Source organism: Podospora pseudopauciseta, chromosome 4 (assembly GCF_035222475.1).
Source record: "Podospora pseudopauciseta strain CBS 411.78 chromosome 4, whole genome shotgun sequence".
Lineage (NCBI taxonomy): Eukaryota > Fungi > Ascomycota > Sordariomycetes > Sordariales > Podosporaceae > Podospora > Podospora pseudopauciseta.
In genome coordinates, this window is record NC_085894.1 from 1,759,720 (window position 1) to 1,775,047 (window position 15,328).

Here is a 15,328-nt window from a genome sequence, read left to right on the forward strand (position 1 = left end):
GCCCGTGGAAGGGCTACAGAAGGTTATGCAACGTCCATGCACACATACACAACATGCAAACGAAAGGTGGTAGTCAGTACTTCGGTCATTACCTGCGCGCTTTGCTGGTCCATGCCTACCATTGAGCAGTCATAGTTATTGAAGATTAATGAACCTAAAAGCTATCCCTTATTACATCTTGCGAGTAATCACATATCGAGGAATCACTTAGCACTGAGCTGTCAATCGAAATCCTTATCTGGGTCCGGGTTCAGTTCTTTATCTGTGGTTACATGTCAGGAATCCCTTATGTCCGGATTAATAATGGACAATTTGCGTTTCGGACTTTAGGGCTACTTGCCTTGTTGCGAGCGACTGGAACTTTGTTTTGCTCTGTCAGAGATCGTCCCATTCCTTGCCAATTTCGTTGAATGAGATGCAACAGAGTAATATACTTGAGAAGCGATTGGCCCTCTGCTCAGACCAACACTCATATCACTCTCCTAATCTTGCAGACCGTGAAGACTTACTGGCAGAAGATGGCACCCTGCCATCGCAGCCTCAGCCGAGATTTTTCGGCCATTGAAGTCAACATAAATCAGGAACAGTTTCCATTTCCTGCTTTGTGGCCCCTGATGCCTCTTTGTTGGTGGTTCACCGCTTCTTTCTATGCATGATTACTACGCGTCGTTCCTTAACAAGGAAAAGTGAAGTCCCAATCAGCTCGCCGTTCGTTTCGACTTGTCACTATCCGTCTCCTACCCTACCACACCTCATGGACGATCCAACTCCCGCCAACAACACGGAAATTGCTGCTTTGGGTAATGGGAGGGATATGGAGAAAGTGGAGAAATCCTCCCCGTCTCGTTCCTCATCCCCTCAGCAAGCTTTGACTGTAGAAGATGAGCCGCAACGAAAAATAACCGGTGTCCGCGTGTGTTTACCTACATGACCCTGGTCGCAGCTGCTGGCAAGACGTCACCGTACTGACAATTGGGCAGTGGGCAGCTTTTGTTATCAGCACCTTGACGGCTATCTTCGTCTACTCGTTGGACAATACTATCGTTGCCAACATCATTCCGGTACACATTTCACCATTGTGTTCCCATAAACCACCTCCTACTGACTCGTGATCGTGAAAAGGTCGTTGTTAACGATCTCAACGGAGTTGACAAGCTACCATGGCTGTCCGTCGGGTAAGCACGAGTCCGATTTCCGGCACCATTTCCTGATCCGAAGGCTGATGGTACCCCAAAAACGACAGATTCATGATCGGGGGGATGGCAACTATCCTCCCATTCGGAAGACTTTACACAATGTATGATTCCAAATGGGTTTACATCATATCTTTTGTCTTCTTCCTTGCCGGATCGGCACTTTGCGGCGCAGCACCAAACATTGATGCTGAAATCATTGGTCGTGTCATGGCCGGTGCCGGTGGGAACGGGATGTATGTCGGTCTTCAGGTGCTCATGTCTATGCATACTACGGATAAGGAGCGTCCCACATACCTTAGCTACGTGTAAGTATGCGCTGCTCAATGGTCTCATTTGCTGTCATCCATACTGACATGGTTGACTGGCGCATTTAGCGGAGGCACCTGGGGCGTAGGAACCGTTTGTGGTCCAGCTGTCGGAGGCGCCTTCTCGTTGTACAACTGGCGATGGGGGTTCTACATCAATCTCCTTTTCGGGGCTATCCTTCTGCCTACCTATCTCTTCGTCATCCCGTCGGCTAACCCGTTGCCGAACAAAAAGCAGTCTGAAAAGCTCGCTCTCATGGACTGGGTTGGCGTCATCATCAGCATTGGCGCCATGGCAACCATCGTCATGGCTATCAATCTAGGCGGAGTGCAATTCCCCTGGAACAGTGGCTCGATCGTCGCATTATTCGTCGTCAGTGGTGTTCTTTGGATCGCATTCGCTCTCCAGCAGTCGTTTTGTCTCTTCACGACGGAGCATAAACGTCTGTTTCCTGTGCCCATGCTGAAGCAGAAGATGCCGGTATTGCTTTTAATTGCGTGCGCTGGCGGCTCTGCGGCTTGCTACATGTCTACATACTGGATTCCCATCTACTTCCAGTTTTCCAAGGGAGACTCAGCAATCTATACGGCTCTTCGACTGCTGCCATTCATTCTCGCGCTTATCACGATAATGCCCGTGAGTGGACACCTGATAAGCAGATGGGGTTGGTATAAACCTTGGTTCGTGGGAGGAAGTGCTTTGACTCTTATCACAGCTGCACTCATGGGTAAGTTCCAGCCATCTGTGACGTTCCTTTGACCAAGGCTTTGGTGTCTAACGCGACATCTAGCCCACTATATCAATGGCGGCACACCGGTTGGTGCCTTTTATGTCATCGAGCTGTTCTTGGCCTTTGGAATTGGCGCCTATGCACAAAATGCATTTGCCGTCGTTCAGTCAGTTGTGGCCCCCAAAGACGCACCCTATGGGCTCGCCCTCATGCTCGTTGGTAAGCTTCATCATCATGCAAACCTTTCTGATTACTTTGCCCTTCATGACTGACATTATTGTAGGGCAACTGACGGGAATCACGTTTGGTCTCTCCATCAGTGGTGCCGTATTCATCAACACAGCAACAAGCGGACTTCATGATGCGCTACCACAGATTCCCGTCGAGGAGTTGTCGCATGTCGTTGCTGGAGCTAGCAACCAGGTCTTTGAGTCATTGTCACTCGAGCAACGATCACGCGCCCTCGAGATTATTGTCCAGTCCTGGAATAAGACTTTCATCTGTGTTTACGTCGCTGCTGCAGCCAGTTTAATTTCGTCGGTTTTCTTCAAGGTAAGCAAGCACTTGAAGGCAGTCTGGGGAGAAGTCATGAGACACAAGAGCTGACTCAAAACTACTTCATCCAGAACACCAAAGCCAATGTCAACACCGCCGCTGTGGTTCTATGAGCGGGTGTGGGAGAAGAACGTGATCATTGGGCCAGACCAGAAGTCAGTCCTGGGCTTCAAGTTGAATCTGTCGAGGATTGTGGTCAGAAAAGAAGGTGCACAGATGGGTTGTTCCGTATTGCCACCAGGACACTGTTGTGTGGGATGATTTTACAGTGCTACAGGAAAAGCAATTTGTGTTAGACACTTAGACTGCTTAATAGAATTATCATGCCAAATCGTCCTTGGACCCCCTGAGCCCCTGAGCCCCTGAATCACTTGTGCCAAGCCGCTAATTCCAAGGCTGCCCCCCCTTTCCAGTGTCCCAGTTGCCAGAGACGAGATGATTTTGCGAATGACAAGTGTATTGGATCATACTTCAAGAACCAGGGGGATTCATTGTGACTGAATCAGAGATAATCGACCTCACACACATAAAGAAGAGTGGATGTCCACAAACAACGCGCCTTCAGCCTGCCACAACGATGATTTTCCACCGCTTTCCCATGGGCTACTTTATTCTCCCCTAGACTTAATGCTCAAACTTCTGCCCAACCAACTCCTCACTCAGCCTCCAGCACCTATCCACCTCCCCCTTATCATACACCGCATGTCTCGCAACAGGTTCCACAACCTCCCCATTCTGCAAGTACGCCGGCCCTTGCCCTGCCAAATCCGGATCCAGCGCAGCAATAAGAGGCGTAGCACCAATCTGCTCATACGTCTTGAACCGCGGCTCATCCCCAACAATGAAGCTAAACTCCTGACCTGTGTTGCGCTTGGTGGTGGGCAAAACATCGCTGTAATCATCCATCACCAAGTGTGACCCAAGTTTAGTATCAAAATTAGACCCCGGGTGGCAAGCAAAAGCCACCACACCGCGGTCCTTCAGCCGGTCTGTCAAACCATACGAAAACAGGATCTGCGCTGCCTTGGCCTGGCCGTAACCTGTCCACATGTCGTAGGTTTTGCCGTCGGAGAAGGAGACGTCGTGAAAGCGGACAGGGGAGATTTGGTACCCTACGCTGGTGAGGTTGATGACGCGGGCTCCGTAGGGGCTCTTGGCACCGGTGAGAAGGGCGGGTGTGAGAAGGTTCGTCAGGAGGAAGTGTCCGACGTGGTTGACGGACATTTGCATTTCTATGCCTTGCTTGTCGAGGGTGTATTTCTTGAGGGCCATGTTTCCGGCGCTGTTGATGAGAACGTCGATTTTGGATTTGGTAGCCGCCAGGATTTCCTGTGCCGCGCGGCGGACTGAGTCATGGTCGGAGAGGTCGAGTTGGATAAATGTTGCTTTGACTGATGGGTCTTGTTCCCGGATGGCTGTGATCACCGGGTGGACGTTTTCAGCGGTGCGGGAGGCGATCAGAAGGTGAGCTGGTGATGCTTTGGCGAGTTCGATGGCGATTGAGCTCCCGATACTAGGTTGGCCGGCGCCGGTGACGACGAAGGTGCGTCCTTTGACTTGGGGAGCAAAGGCTGCAACGGCTTGCTCGCTGGTGACAGTGCTAGCAAAGACAGTCATGCTGAGAGATACAAGTTAAGGGCGAGTTCCAGGTTTGCTGTAGTAATTCTGTGCCACAGAACGCTAAGGGGTTGCAAACGAGAGACATATTACATATCTGTGGTTTAAAACCGCAGGCCATTCTGGATCCGGCAATAAAGGGCATGCCTGCATTGCCGGATGCCTTAATGTGGCGAAACCACTGTTGGGTGCCTGTAGAATTGATGCTGTGCATCAATGAACCGAATGTTGGACCGAAACTATTCGGCTTCCCTTCATTGTACCTGATCGTTACCAAGCTGCCTGGCCTTTCAAAGCTGGGACGTGTCTGAGTAAAGCTTGGGTAGCAGATAATGAAGGCTCGGACAACATAATCTCAACCGGGCACTTGGATGGTATCTACTTATTTCCGTAGGTATCTGTCTAGACTGATTAGGCAATAGTACCTTAGCAATTCCACATACATACACTCTTCCTACGGCCTAAAGGCCAGATATCTTGCCTTTTGAAGAATGTTATTACCTAGATCCAGCAAGCCTCTCTCTTGCAGTAACTTTGCATTCCAGCTTGAAAACATATTCATTACATCAATACCTAGCCCAGCCCCATTCTCCAGTTGACAACAGTGTTTGAAAGGGAAGTTGACACCACAAAAAGAATGTTGCCGGCCATTTACTGCAATCATTTCCCTCAGTGCTTGACCTGGGAGGCTCAGACCCAGGTTTCCCTTCCCTCTCTTGAGCACTTGGCTCAGCCGGCAACTCAACCACCAGGTTCTCGGATTTCTTTCCAACAAGCTCATGTGCTGGGTAATATTTGTTCGCGACCAGCTCATGGACTGGGCTTTGTTAGCCGCCAGTTCATGTGTTGGTAACGAAACAAGGATAGTGTTGGGGAGTTTAGCGACATCATGAGTCTCGACATCCTCGCCAGAAATGTCCGCCTGCTTAGTTTTATTCTGCCGGATCATGAAAAGCCTCGTTGTCAAGATTGCCAGTACAATTAGTACAGCAGAGCCAAGTCCGACTCCTATCCCAATTCCTGTTTTCGCAGTCTGGGAAAGTTTCGTTGCTGCTGTCAAGAGCCTCGTTTGCCAATGTTTCCGGCGCTGTGACTGTCCCTATTATGGATGTCGTAGGCGTCATGGAAGGTGCATCTGGGTGTGGATTGTCTTGGATATAAAACATTCTACTGTCACTTTTCCAGTTCGGGTCGTCAGATCGACGGAGCCGAAGTCTAAATTCCCGGCTGTCGAGGAGAATTGAGTTGTTGATATTGTCATGGTCCCCGATGTCCCACCATTCCTGGACGCGAGGGTCGGATGAATAGTAGATGTCCTCTACCAGCTTAAACCTTCAGTGACAGCTTGAACAACGGTTCTGGTCAACAATGACGTACTGAGCAAAGTGCCAATCTGGTCCGATCCTGAGTCCCAAGGTCCAGGTCGTAAGTGCCAAATCTCAATCGTCAAGGAATCGGAGTATGCCATCCCAACGCTCCATTCAATAAGAAATTTACTGCCGAGAGCAAAGCGTTGCGGAATCCCAGTCAAATCATCGAAAGGTGGATTGATCCACGTCACGCCCAGTGGTTCAACAGCCGACACTACATGCTGCACTAGAAATGCCAGGCTAACCGCCTGCTGAATTGGTTTGAAGAGCCGGACCCCCATGGCTTTTTTTGGAAACATAAAGGGTTTACTTCGAGGATGAAGGGGAAAAGAGAAGAACCGGATGACGGAGCGATCAAGTTCACCGACGCGGGTTCCGACAATATAAGGTAGGTCGTAAAACCCTCCCTCTTTGCTTCTGAAGACCTGTTGGAGGGACCTGTACAACAGCACACGTGTAGGCGTAAGGGACCAAACAAGTGATGGAAAGTTGTGACACAATCTGTGTATGATGACAGAGTCGAATAAGAGTTTTTGAACAGGTTGCACATTTTGGTGACTTTCTGACACTTGTCACACTTTGAAGTGGGCACATGTGCCGAGTGGCTCAGCGGGCTATCAAATTGGTCTTTCCATCAAGCGACTCGACATGACAGCACTGCATACCTGTACCCTTTCGACTGACAGGCTTTACCGCCCCTGGGTTGTTCGCTCTTCTCCTCGACAAATCCCACTTCATCTGTGTATTATTGGGGTGTGTACCTATCTACCTAGCTACAGACTTCCAGCCCCTATGTGTTACATGTCACCAAAACCTAACACCGCGACCATTGATTCGACCGTCACCCTTCAAGATACCCGATTTCAGCTCCCCGCCTCCACCGACGTAGGCTGAGTAGCCAACTCAGCCGCATTGCTATGACCATTAACGCTGTGCACAACGAAAGGGCTTGAGTAAAGCGGTGGTTTGCCAATATCATGAACCATTTCCTCATTCGGACCGCTGTCGAAATCCGCCTTGCTGTCTCTGCCCCGCCGCTTCAAGACAAATCTTGTCAGAAGAACAGACAAAGTTATCAGCAACAGGGACCCAAGCCCAACTCCAACGCCGATGCCGATCTTCGCTGTCTGAGGCAGATCGCCGTTGTTGACTGGGGTAGAGGGATCAGACGTCGGGAAGGACTGTACTGGATATCGTCGGTTGTGTCAACGTCGAAAATGTCTCTGTTGACGTCGCCGATGTCATCAGGGATGTTTGGGCTACGTCCTCCAAGATAAACGCCCGGCTCTAAAGCGAGCCATTCTCGTAACCGTACTTTTCGATCATGATATCGGCATGGTTACCGGGGGGCGGATCAGTAATAACCAGCACGAAGCGTGGGTTGTTGGCAATGGCTTTGCTGTCGATGTTGTCACCCTCTCCGATGACCCACTGGAGCGTCTGTTGGTTCTGTGCGTCTTCTGAAAGCTGAAAGGTCAAAAGACTTTCTCCTGCCATCATCGTGGGCTTTTATGAGTGGTAGGTACCCACGAGCTAGAATGCCAATAACATCACCATCCCTCTTCTGCGTCCACTGCCGAACTTCGAGTGTGATTTTCCGGAGTCCAGCCGCTACCCAGGTGACCTAGATCTTTTGCCCAATGACATAGTGTTCTTGCAGATCTAGCGACTAATATGGTGGGATGGTGAAGCGGTCGGCTCGTGCAAGCGATGTATATAGTACCCAAAAGATAATAAACGAGACTCCCCGTGGCACACCAAATGGGATAGCGACGTCCATCTTGGAGCTGCCCAGAAGGAAAAAGAGCAAAGAGCGGTAGAACAGATTGTCTGGTGGGACTGGGTTTTATATTGGTTAAATCTGGGTCCATCTTTGGCTCGGCGCTCAGCAATACACAACAGCATGGCAGTGAAGCTCTTCACAGCCAGACCAGCAGAGAGGAAGAAGATATTGAATGCTGACTTCTATTCCTGTCACGGTCTAGGCCCCGTATCATCCCGCGAAAAGGCTCCGAAAAGCTCCCAGAAATTGAAGTGGCACTCCAAAAAAGGAATCAGACCCAATAAACAGGTGATACAACGAAGGTAGTCGACCTCCCGATACATCTGTTGTGATACACCGGGATGCAACACGAAGACCGAGTATCAGCAAGATCCCGGGAAACCCCCTGTTCTGTGTCTACCTTCAACTGGTTGCCTTGAATCTCGAGAAAGGGTGGACCACCATCTAATGACGGATTCTGTTTCATATATCGTGTTCGCATTTTCATGAAATTTACTTGTCGATGACAATCCCTCAATCACTTCCACCAGCCTGGTATAAAACAACAAATGATAGGGAATCCGTGAGAACCTTTCAAAATCTCTCCACATTACCCCCTTCAGCACAATACAGGATGTAGGTATACAAGAAGATCAGTAGATGTTATCTCCAGTGCCTCATGGAGAGCGAGCCATGTTGCCCTCCGACATGCTCTTGTTCATCATATGGCCCATGGACACATAGCGCGACAGCCAGCTGACCTCACGAGCCTTGTGGCCATTGCAACCCTTGCATCCTTTGCGAGCCTGCTCAAGACCGATCATGCCGGCGCTGACACCGTTCTTCTGACCAGCGGTGGCAGCAAGGCCAGTCCAGCTCAAACGCTTGCTACCCTTCTTGGTCTGAGAGGCGGCATAGTAGTTGGACATGGCAGCAATCTCCCGTTTCTCGGCGCAGTCGCGATCGATCATCATGTTGCTGTCCATGCAGCTAGGAGTGCCCGAGGAAGCACCCATCGACATTTGGGCAGAGAACATCATCATCATGTAGTCCTCCATCATCAGGCCGGAGTACATCATCTCCATGTTCATGGCGTCTTGGCTCATCTTGCCCATAGACATAGCCTTCTTGTTGTCCATGATGAAGACGCCACCGCAGAAACGACCGCTCATGTTTTGGCGCACGCTCTCAAGAACACCCATTTGAGCGAAAGGATCAGTCGTCATGGCGAAGTGCTCCATGTGAACTCCCTTGCGGTCATTCATCATCATGTCCATTGACTGGTGGTGGGCAGGCTCGCTGTCCATGGTGGATTCACCACGGGGCATCATGAACTCGCAGGCAGCGGCACCGAAGGAGTAGATCTCGAGCTTGCACATCTTCTCAGCGGGCAGGTCGGAGCAGAGCTGAGCCATGGCCTGGGAGACGAGGACGGCACTATCGTTGTGGCAAAGGACGACGCAGCGGTTCATAGAGTCGTCGAGGAGAGCAGTGCGCATCTGGGCGTAGAGGTTTCTGCGGACTTGGCTGGGCATCACCATGCAACGCTGGAGCATCATGCACATCATGTCGAAGGGCATACCCCAGGTGGGCATGCAGATGCACATCATGGGACGGTTAAACATGCGAGAGAGCATAGGAAGGGCTTGCTGGTGGCAGTGGCGAGAGCTTGTATCGGTTAGTTGTGGTCCCTAAACACACCAGGCAAAAAATGAGAGGACATACCTCATACCCATCCCGCCCATGAACATCCACTTCTCATTGTCCATCTCCGGGCCCATCATCCAACCCTCAGATTCCATGGCGCACATGTGCATCTGCTCTCTGCTGTTGAGCATCCAGCACATGCCCATGACCATCAAGGCACAGGTGCACATCCACATGGCGAACATGGCACCAGGCATCATCATCCAGAGCGGGACAGCCATAACCATCATGCATATCTCCATGCACGTGAGCATGGTGTGTATCATCATGTCTCCCATGTCGGCCCAGGACATATGCTTGCGCTGGGTGAGCATGGCCCAGCACATGTTGGGCATCATTCGCATCATCTGCATTATTTCCTGCCACATCATTGACCACATTGGCTGCTGAGATCGAGGGGTGGTACCGCAGGCGCCATCGCAAAGTGGTGGGATGTAGGTGACGGGGGTAGCCATCATCGACTTCATGGCGGCGGGCTTCATGTTCTTGTTGGCCATCATGGGCATGATGTTGGGACATGAACCCGTTGTTGATGAAACCACAGGAGATTCAGGTGGCGAGAATCGGCGCATGACCTTAAGGGCGAGTAAAACGAATGTGGCGTAAGGAGCGTGGTGGTGAGGCAACGAACATGATGGCGCAATCTGTGATGAGCGACTCGTTATAGCTTTGAGGCAACGCGTCTTGGTGATTTGGGCGACTTGTTTTTTCCTCCATTCCAAACAGTGAATTCCCTGAGCCGTGCGGCAGTCGCAAGAGAGACGGACTGAGACCGACCACCTGGCATTCCAGGGTAGCCAGCATCTGGCGGGCAAGCAACGTTAGCAAAAATGTAGGCAATTTCCAGTCTGCTTGTTCCAAGTTCCTAAGCGTGTTGACTTATCAGTAGTCGCGTACCATTCCTGAGAAAGACGAGGCGCGTCTGGATCCGACAGAGCAGACCAAGCCAAGTAAGGGAGCGAATGCAGGGGTAAAATTGTTCAATAGGTCAAGATAAGTAAAATATGAGCCAACTTTAATTGCTCTTGAAACAATGACAGACATTCCGTTCTGCAGAGCTGACATCCTTTTTGATCAGAGTAATTGTGGTCAGACCCCCACGTCGACCACACTGCCAAAGAAGTTGCATGTTTCCAAAGCCGGTCGTCCCACAGCCGTTCCTTCCTCTACTTCACAGTCGACACGTCTCCCTTCTTGCCCAAAGTGACACACACTGGACTTGACAACTTCCGAGCCGGAGACACTGACCCAGAGTCTCCACCGACCTCTGGAGGGGTTTTCTTCTGTCAGTCTCCCACCCCTAGGGACATCATCCCACCCTCCCCCTCACGGCGCCTGAACTCATCAAGACGAGTCTTTGAGGCCCGTGCTCGCTCGTCATAGAGGAGTAGGTGATAGCTTCAACCATTACCGGAACCGTTCTTGGATGTCACCAGCTAATTACTGAAGTTTGTGAACACCGCGGGGATTTTCTCCCCTTCTGCGCGATCCCATCGAGCAACAGCTCTCCTCTCTGACACAGCCGACAGGTCACGTACTCTGCTGGGCATCGTCATATATATTCTGTCGCCCTCAGTGTTGCCCATGATATCCGCCGCTTGTGCTTAGATGATGATGGCACCATAACATAGCGCTTCTCCGCTCAATTCCGCCTGTCAACAAGACACATTTACAGTGCTGTCGAAAGTGTTTGGCGTAATGCTTCACTTTTACCATCGGACGATGCGCTGATCTTCTCTGTTTTGGGATAACTGCAGCAACAACACGGCCCCAGGGCTCGCTAGAGAAGTGTCACCCTCCAGCAGAGCAAAAGGACACCGACTTGCATGGGAGATGAGAATCTCCGGTGCCACAACATGCCCCATATATGAACCAACTCCTCAACCGGTATTCTGGCTTCACTTACCGCCAAACCTCCTTCGACATTCTCTCCAGCAGTCTCGCATTCAACGTGAGGTTGGTATCAAATCTCCCGGTCAGTTACCATGAGCCCTCCACTCGCTGGCGACATAGTCCGAAATGATTTCCGTCGCGACAATGGAGTGGCCCTTCCCGTCCCACAAGCTTGGGCTGGTGTTTTTTTTTTTTTTTCGGAACGCCTATATGAATCGATGCGCACGATCATACCTTGACGATCCATCCTCCCCGCAAGTTGTCATGTTATGTGCCTGTCAATCTGCATGCCGCCCTGGGTAAATCAGCCCCGCGAACGTCACATCAGCCACCACCCCTCTCCGTCCCGATCACTTATACGTTCCCGGGGAGAACAGGAGGTCTCTTCCGTAATCATATTGACGTGTCTAGCAGCGCTTCTCTTCCGTGCAGTCCGGCAGGCTCTCCACCCCTGTGCCCTCCTTTTCCGGCCGGCCCTGGCGAGATCTCTGTGCTATGTCAGTTCGCAGCGCAACGGTGTGGCTGCTACCCAGGTTTTTCTCGTTGATTTTCATGTTGATCAGGAACAGATATTTCCCGCACAAATGATTTTCTGGTATCCCATGCGACACCTCTAGCTGTTGGATTTGTTCAAATCACATCTATGCTTTATCGGAAAATAAAAATCGACATGGATTGCGGTTGGATCTGGCAGGAGAATCAGGCTTCATAGTCGGAGAATGGACCACCTATCCAGATTTCAACAGCGCTCTTCAGGCTCTAATGTTGTCTCTTGACATCATTGCGTTGCATCACTCAATAACTGAGACCTCGACAGGATGTAGGTAGAGGGGCCGGGATATTGAGTTCGCTGGTTTTCTCAACGTTTCATCAAAGAGACGGTGAAAAGGGGCACCAATGGGAAATTTTCTCTTGTCTCTGGCCGAACAGGACCTCCCTCTGGACGGCTGAACACCACATCCGTGGATGTCTGATCATAAGGGCCAGCAGCCGTGGCATGTTTGTCTACCGCGGCATATAGGAGTCTGCGCATTGGGAAACCTGTTTGCCTTCACTTCATGGCATGGCTTGAGCCAATGGACGCCCGAACAACATAGCATAGTGCCTGATTCTGACTATCTGGTCACTTTGTGGTGAGTTGGTACCTACTATATGTTCATTTACTGGATTATCTATGATCAGCACGACTCTTTCCTATTCTTGCCAAGTACATGAGCGGGTGTGCTGAAGCTATCGTGAAGGCCAGAGCCACCAAGAGAAGTTCAACCTCGAAGCACTAGCTACTTTATTCTCATGCCAGTTGACATCATCTCTGCCAAAAGTAGAGACCTCCGAGATGCAACTAGGACCTTGTCACAACCAACATCTCGATCCCTTCATGAAGAAAACTTGGAATAGCGTCGCAAGCAGAAACTGGAGACATCGGCTCTGCTGCCTCGAGATCAGAGACTCTATCGAACATACTGTTTCGATGGAGGTCTCTGTGGAAGATAACCGCGCGATCAAGTCCGACGACGACGATAAATAGAGGCTTCTTCTCCTCGTTTTGGACACCATTCTTCTCACCAGCAGTAGTAAGCACCAGCAGCAGCAAGCACCAGCCTCTCTCCTGATCTCACCAACCAGCAAAACTCAAACTTGATCTTTCCCAAAGACCCAAACCAAACACGAAAAATGAAGACCGCCATCTTCTCCCTCCTTGCTCTGGCCACCTCGGCCCTCGCCGGGCCCGTCGTGACGGAGAGCCAGCTCTCTCCCCGCCAGCTCGAGGGCCAGGCTGATCAGCTCGACACTCTGCTTGCTCTTGTGCAGACTCATACCGGCAACATTAGTACGCCACGCCTTTCCCCTTCACATTCCACCCCTTGCTGACATTGACCACTTCACCAGACTCCACCACCGCCGCGGTCCAAGACAACCCCTCCGTTGACCAGCAAAACGCCGCCGCCGCCGCCCTCGCCCCCGACTTCAACGCCATCACCAGCGCTCTCACCTCGGCCACCACCCTCCTTGCCAAGCGCGCATGGGAGGACACTGTTATCTTTGCCCGCACCGGCGGCGATGACAAGGATGGTGGCCACGGCGGCGGCAAGGACGGTCCGAATAAGTCCTGCACTAAAGAGTGTCTCCTTGTCAAGATTGAGCTCTTGGTTTGGGAGATTGCTTGCACGATCAAGTTGGTGATTATCAAGCTTGGGTTGGGTAAGCTTTCCCAGCTGGACCAGGAGAGGGGGGGAAGTGATGCTAACCAGGGAAATAGCCTGCGTCCTCCAGATTCTGACTCCGTTGTTGTTGGCTCTTGTTGGGTTGATCAAGGCTCTTGATAAGGTTGTACTGGGATTGGTGATTGTGGTTAAGGCGCTGCTGCACACTATTTTGGGGACTGTGGCTGGGGCTTTGTTGGCGCTTATTATCTGGTAAGGTGGTGCCAGAAGCTTGTGGCTGGAAGAGAGAGATTGCTATGATGGGGTTGAGAAGTGCGGTGGATAATATGTAATACACGCTTTGCTGGTGGAAATCGAAGGGGACGGCTTGGGGGCTGGTTGGGGATGGGGGGTCGCTTTGAAGAGTTGATGATGCTGGGTGTCATATCTGTCGTTTACGCTTCGCTTCGCTTCGTTGTTGTTGGGTTCTTGCTAGCTACATTATTGCAGTAGTTTACTGTCGTTAATCTCAGTCTTCTCTAATCTTGGCAGCTTGACCTGCTACAGTGACCATGGTTGGTGATATGCCTACCTAGTATGGAAAGGCTATGGATCCATAGTCCACTCAGGTAGGAAACAGGGAAGCACCAAGGACTTGGTTGATCAGGAAACGCCCAGCACGAGTTGAGATTTGAGTAGCCACTGGCCAGCATGCCCACAGCCGTCGTCATGCCGGTCATCACCCGGCAACACCTGTCGAGGAGTAACCGCGTGATGGCAAGACAGTGGGCCTATATATAGGTTGGATGACAAGGAAGTGGACCACATATGGATGTGGCCCAGGTAAGTTTGAACTACCCAAGCCATCTACCCACATTAAACCCTCCATAACCCTGGACCCCCCGATATCAACACACACTTTATATTCCACCCACAGAGACCAAAAATGAAGCTTTTCTTTTACTTTTTTTTGCTCCAGGTACCCACCAATGGCCAAGTATACCGAGGAGGATGTTAAAAATGCCCAGAAAGACATTGCCGCTGGTATAAGCCAGCGAAAAGCGTCCAACAAGCACGGGATTCCACGTTCCACCCTGAAGCACCGCATTAATGGTACCCTACCAAGGAACCTTGCCCATGAAAACCAATAGCGACTTTCTCACGGCCAAGAAGACCTTATTGTTTAATGGATCCTTCGTCAGGAAAGCCTTATCTACGCTCCCACCTATGCCAATATGAAGGCTTTAGCGGCCACTTTACTGGCTAAACAAGGCGATCCCAACCCCCTTAGTAAGCACTAGATATCCCACTTTATTAGCCGTTATTCCGATATTAAAATAAAGGTTAGAAAGAAAATTGATTACGCCAGAGTTAACGAAGCTACCCCGGAAAATATCAATAAGTTCTTTAACCTATATTCCACTGTTAACTGGATCAAGCCTAGGCACAGGTATAACCACGATGAGGTGGGTATAATGGAAGGCCAAGGAGAAAACGGCTTAGTTATTGGGTCTTCGAAGCGGGATAAGAAGTCTATATACGTTAAACAGAACGGAAGAAGGACCTGGACTACCATACTTAAGTATATCTCACAAGACGGGAGAGTCCTCCCCCCCGGGGTTATCTTTAAAGGCAAAACCCTTTAAAAAGCAATAGTTTAAGGACCAATTGGATAAGGACTGGTATGTGGCTGTATTAGAGAATGGCTGGATCAGCAATAACCCTACCGTTGGTTGGCTTAAAGAGGTCTTTATACCCAGGACTGAACCTGAGGATCTATTAGAACCCCGTCTTCTTATTTGTGATGGCCATGGCTTATATACTACTAACGACTTTATGATCCGGTACTATAGGAGCAATATTTACCTTCTTTTCCTGCCCCCCCACTGCTCTCACGTCCTTTAACCCCTTAATATTAGCTGCTTTTCCAGTGTAAAGAAGGCGTATAAGAGGCTTGTGGCTGTGAACGACGCCCTCACTAACTGTACGCCTAACGGCAAGGTCGACTTGGTCCGGCTGTATAACCTTGCCCGCAAGCAAGGCTTCAG

At 50.6% G+C, this 15,328-nt stretch overlaps 7 protein-coding genes across 7 annotated transcripts; 3 read left to right on the plus strand and 4 right to left on the minus strand.

Moving 5' to 3' along the window:
• The first annotated feature begins 378 nt into the window (after positions 1–378).
• On the plus strand, positions 379–3,152 carry QC763_403790 (uncharacterized protein). Its single transcript, XM_062912021.1, is given in 9 exon segments — positions 379–913; positions 981–1,061; positions 1,123–1,175; positions 1,244–1,501; positions 1,571–2,229; positions 2,293–2,451; positions 2,516–2,784; positions 2,859–3,107; positions 3,118–3,152. 8 exon segments carry the CDS (start codon positions 653–655, stop codon positions 2,898–2,900), a joined length of 1,782 nt encoding a protein of 593 aa, XP_062765660.1. The 5' UTR covers positions 379–652; the 3' UTR covers positions 2,901–3,107; positions 3,118–3,152.
• A 259-nt stretch (positions 3,153–3,411) lies between these two features.
• QC763_403780 (uncharacterized protein) lies at positions 3,412–4,404 on the minus strand (the record flags this gene model as incomplete). Its single annotated transcript, XM_062912020.1, has 1 exon — positions 3,412–4,404. The coding sequence occupies one exon, from the start codon at positions 4,402–4,404 to the stop codon at positions 3,412–3,414; it is 993 nt and encodes a 330-aa protein (XP_062765661.1).
• Positions 4,405–4,858: 454 nt separating this feature from the next.
• Positions 4,859–6,133, minus strand: QC763_403775 (uncharacterized protein; the record flags this gene model as incomplete). The annotated part of the gene is made up of 3 exons (XM_062912019.1): positions 5,782–6,133; positions 5,582–5,722; positions 4,859–5,409 (listed from the first exon to the last, which is right to left on the minus strand). The coding sequence occupies exons 1-3, from the start codon at positions 6,071–6,073 to the stop codon at positions 4,859–4,861; spliced, it is 984 nt and encodes a 327-aa protein (XP_062765662.1). The 5' UTR covers positions 6,074–6,133.
• A 355-nt stretch (positions 6,134–6,488) lies between these two features.
• On the minus strand, positions 6,489–7,554 carry QC763_0065160 (uncharacterized protein; the record flags this gene model as incomplete). Its single annotated transcript, XM_062905905.1, has 2 exons — positions 6,489–7,234; positions 7,533–7,554. The coding sequence occupies 2 exons, from the start codon at positions 7,552–7,554 to the stop codon at positions 7,062–7,064; spliced, it is 195 nt and encodes a 64-aa protein (XP_062765663.1). The 3' UTR covers positions 6,489–7,061.
• A 659-nt stretch (positions 7,555–8,213) lies between these two features.
• QC763_0065170 (uncharacterized protein) lies at positions 8,214–10,351 on the minus strand (the record flags this gene model as incomplete). The annotated part of the gene is made up of 2 exons (XM_062905906.1): positions 9,262–10,351; positions 8,214–9,204 (listed from the first exon to the last, which is right to left on the minus strand). The coding sequence occupies exons 1-2, from the start codon at positions 9,813–9,815 to the stop codon at positions 8,214–8,216; spliced, it is 1,545 nt and encodes a 514-aa protein (XP_062765664.1). The 5' UTR covers positions 9,816–10,351.
• On the plus strand, positions 9,709–10,974 carry QC763_0065180 (uncharacterized protein; the record flags this gene model as incomplete). The annotated part of the gene is made up of 4 exons (XM_062905907.1): positions 9,709–9,845; positions 9,970–10,075; positions 10,133–10,193; positions 10,919–10,974. The coding sequence occupies 4 exons, from the start codon at positions 9,709–9,711 to the stop codon at positions 10,972–10,974; spliced, it is 360 nt and encodes a 119-aa protein (XP_062765665.1).
• A 1,836-nt stretch (positions 10,975–12,810) lies between these two features.
• QC763_403765 (uncharacterized protein) lies at positions 12,811–13,746 on the plus strand (the record flags this gene model as incomplete). The annotated part of the gene is made up of 3 exons (XM_062912018.1): positions 12,811–12,967; positions 13,027–13,338; positions 13,397–13,746. 3 exons carry the CDS (start codon positions 12,811–12,813, stop codon positions 13,555–13,557), a joined length of 630 nt encoding a protein of 209 aa, XP_062765666.1. The 3' UTR covers positions 13,558–13,746.
• Positions 13,747–15,328: the final 1,582 nt, after the last annotated feature.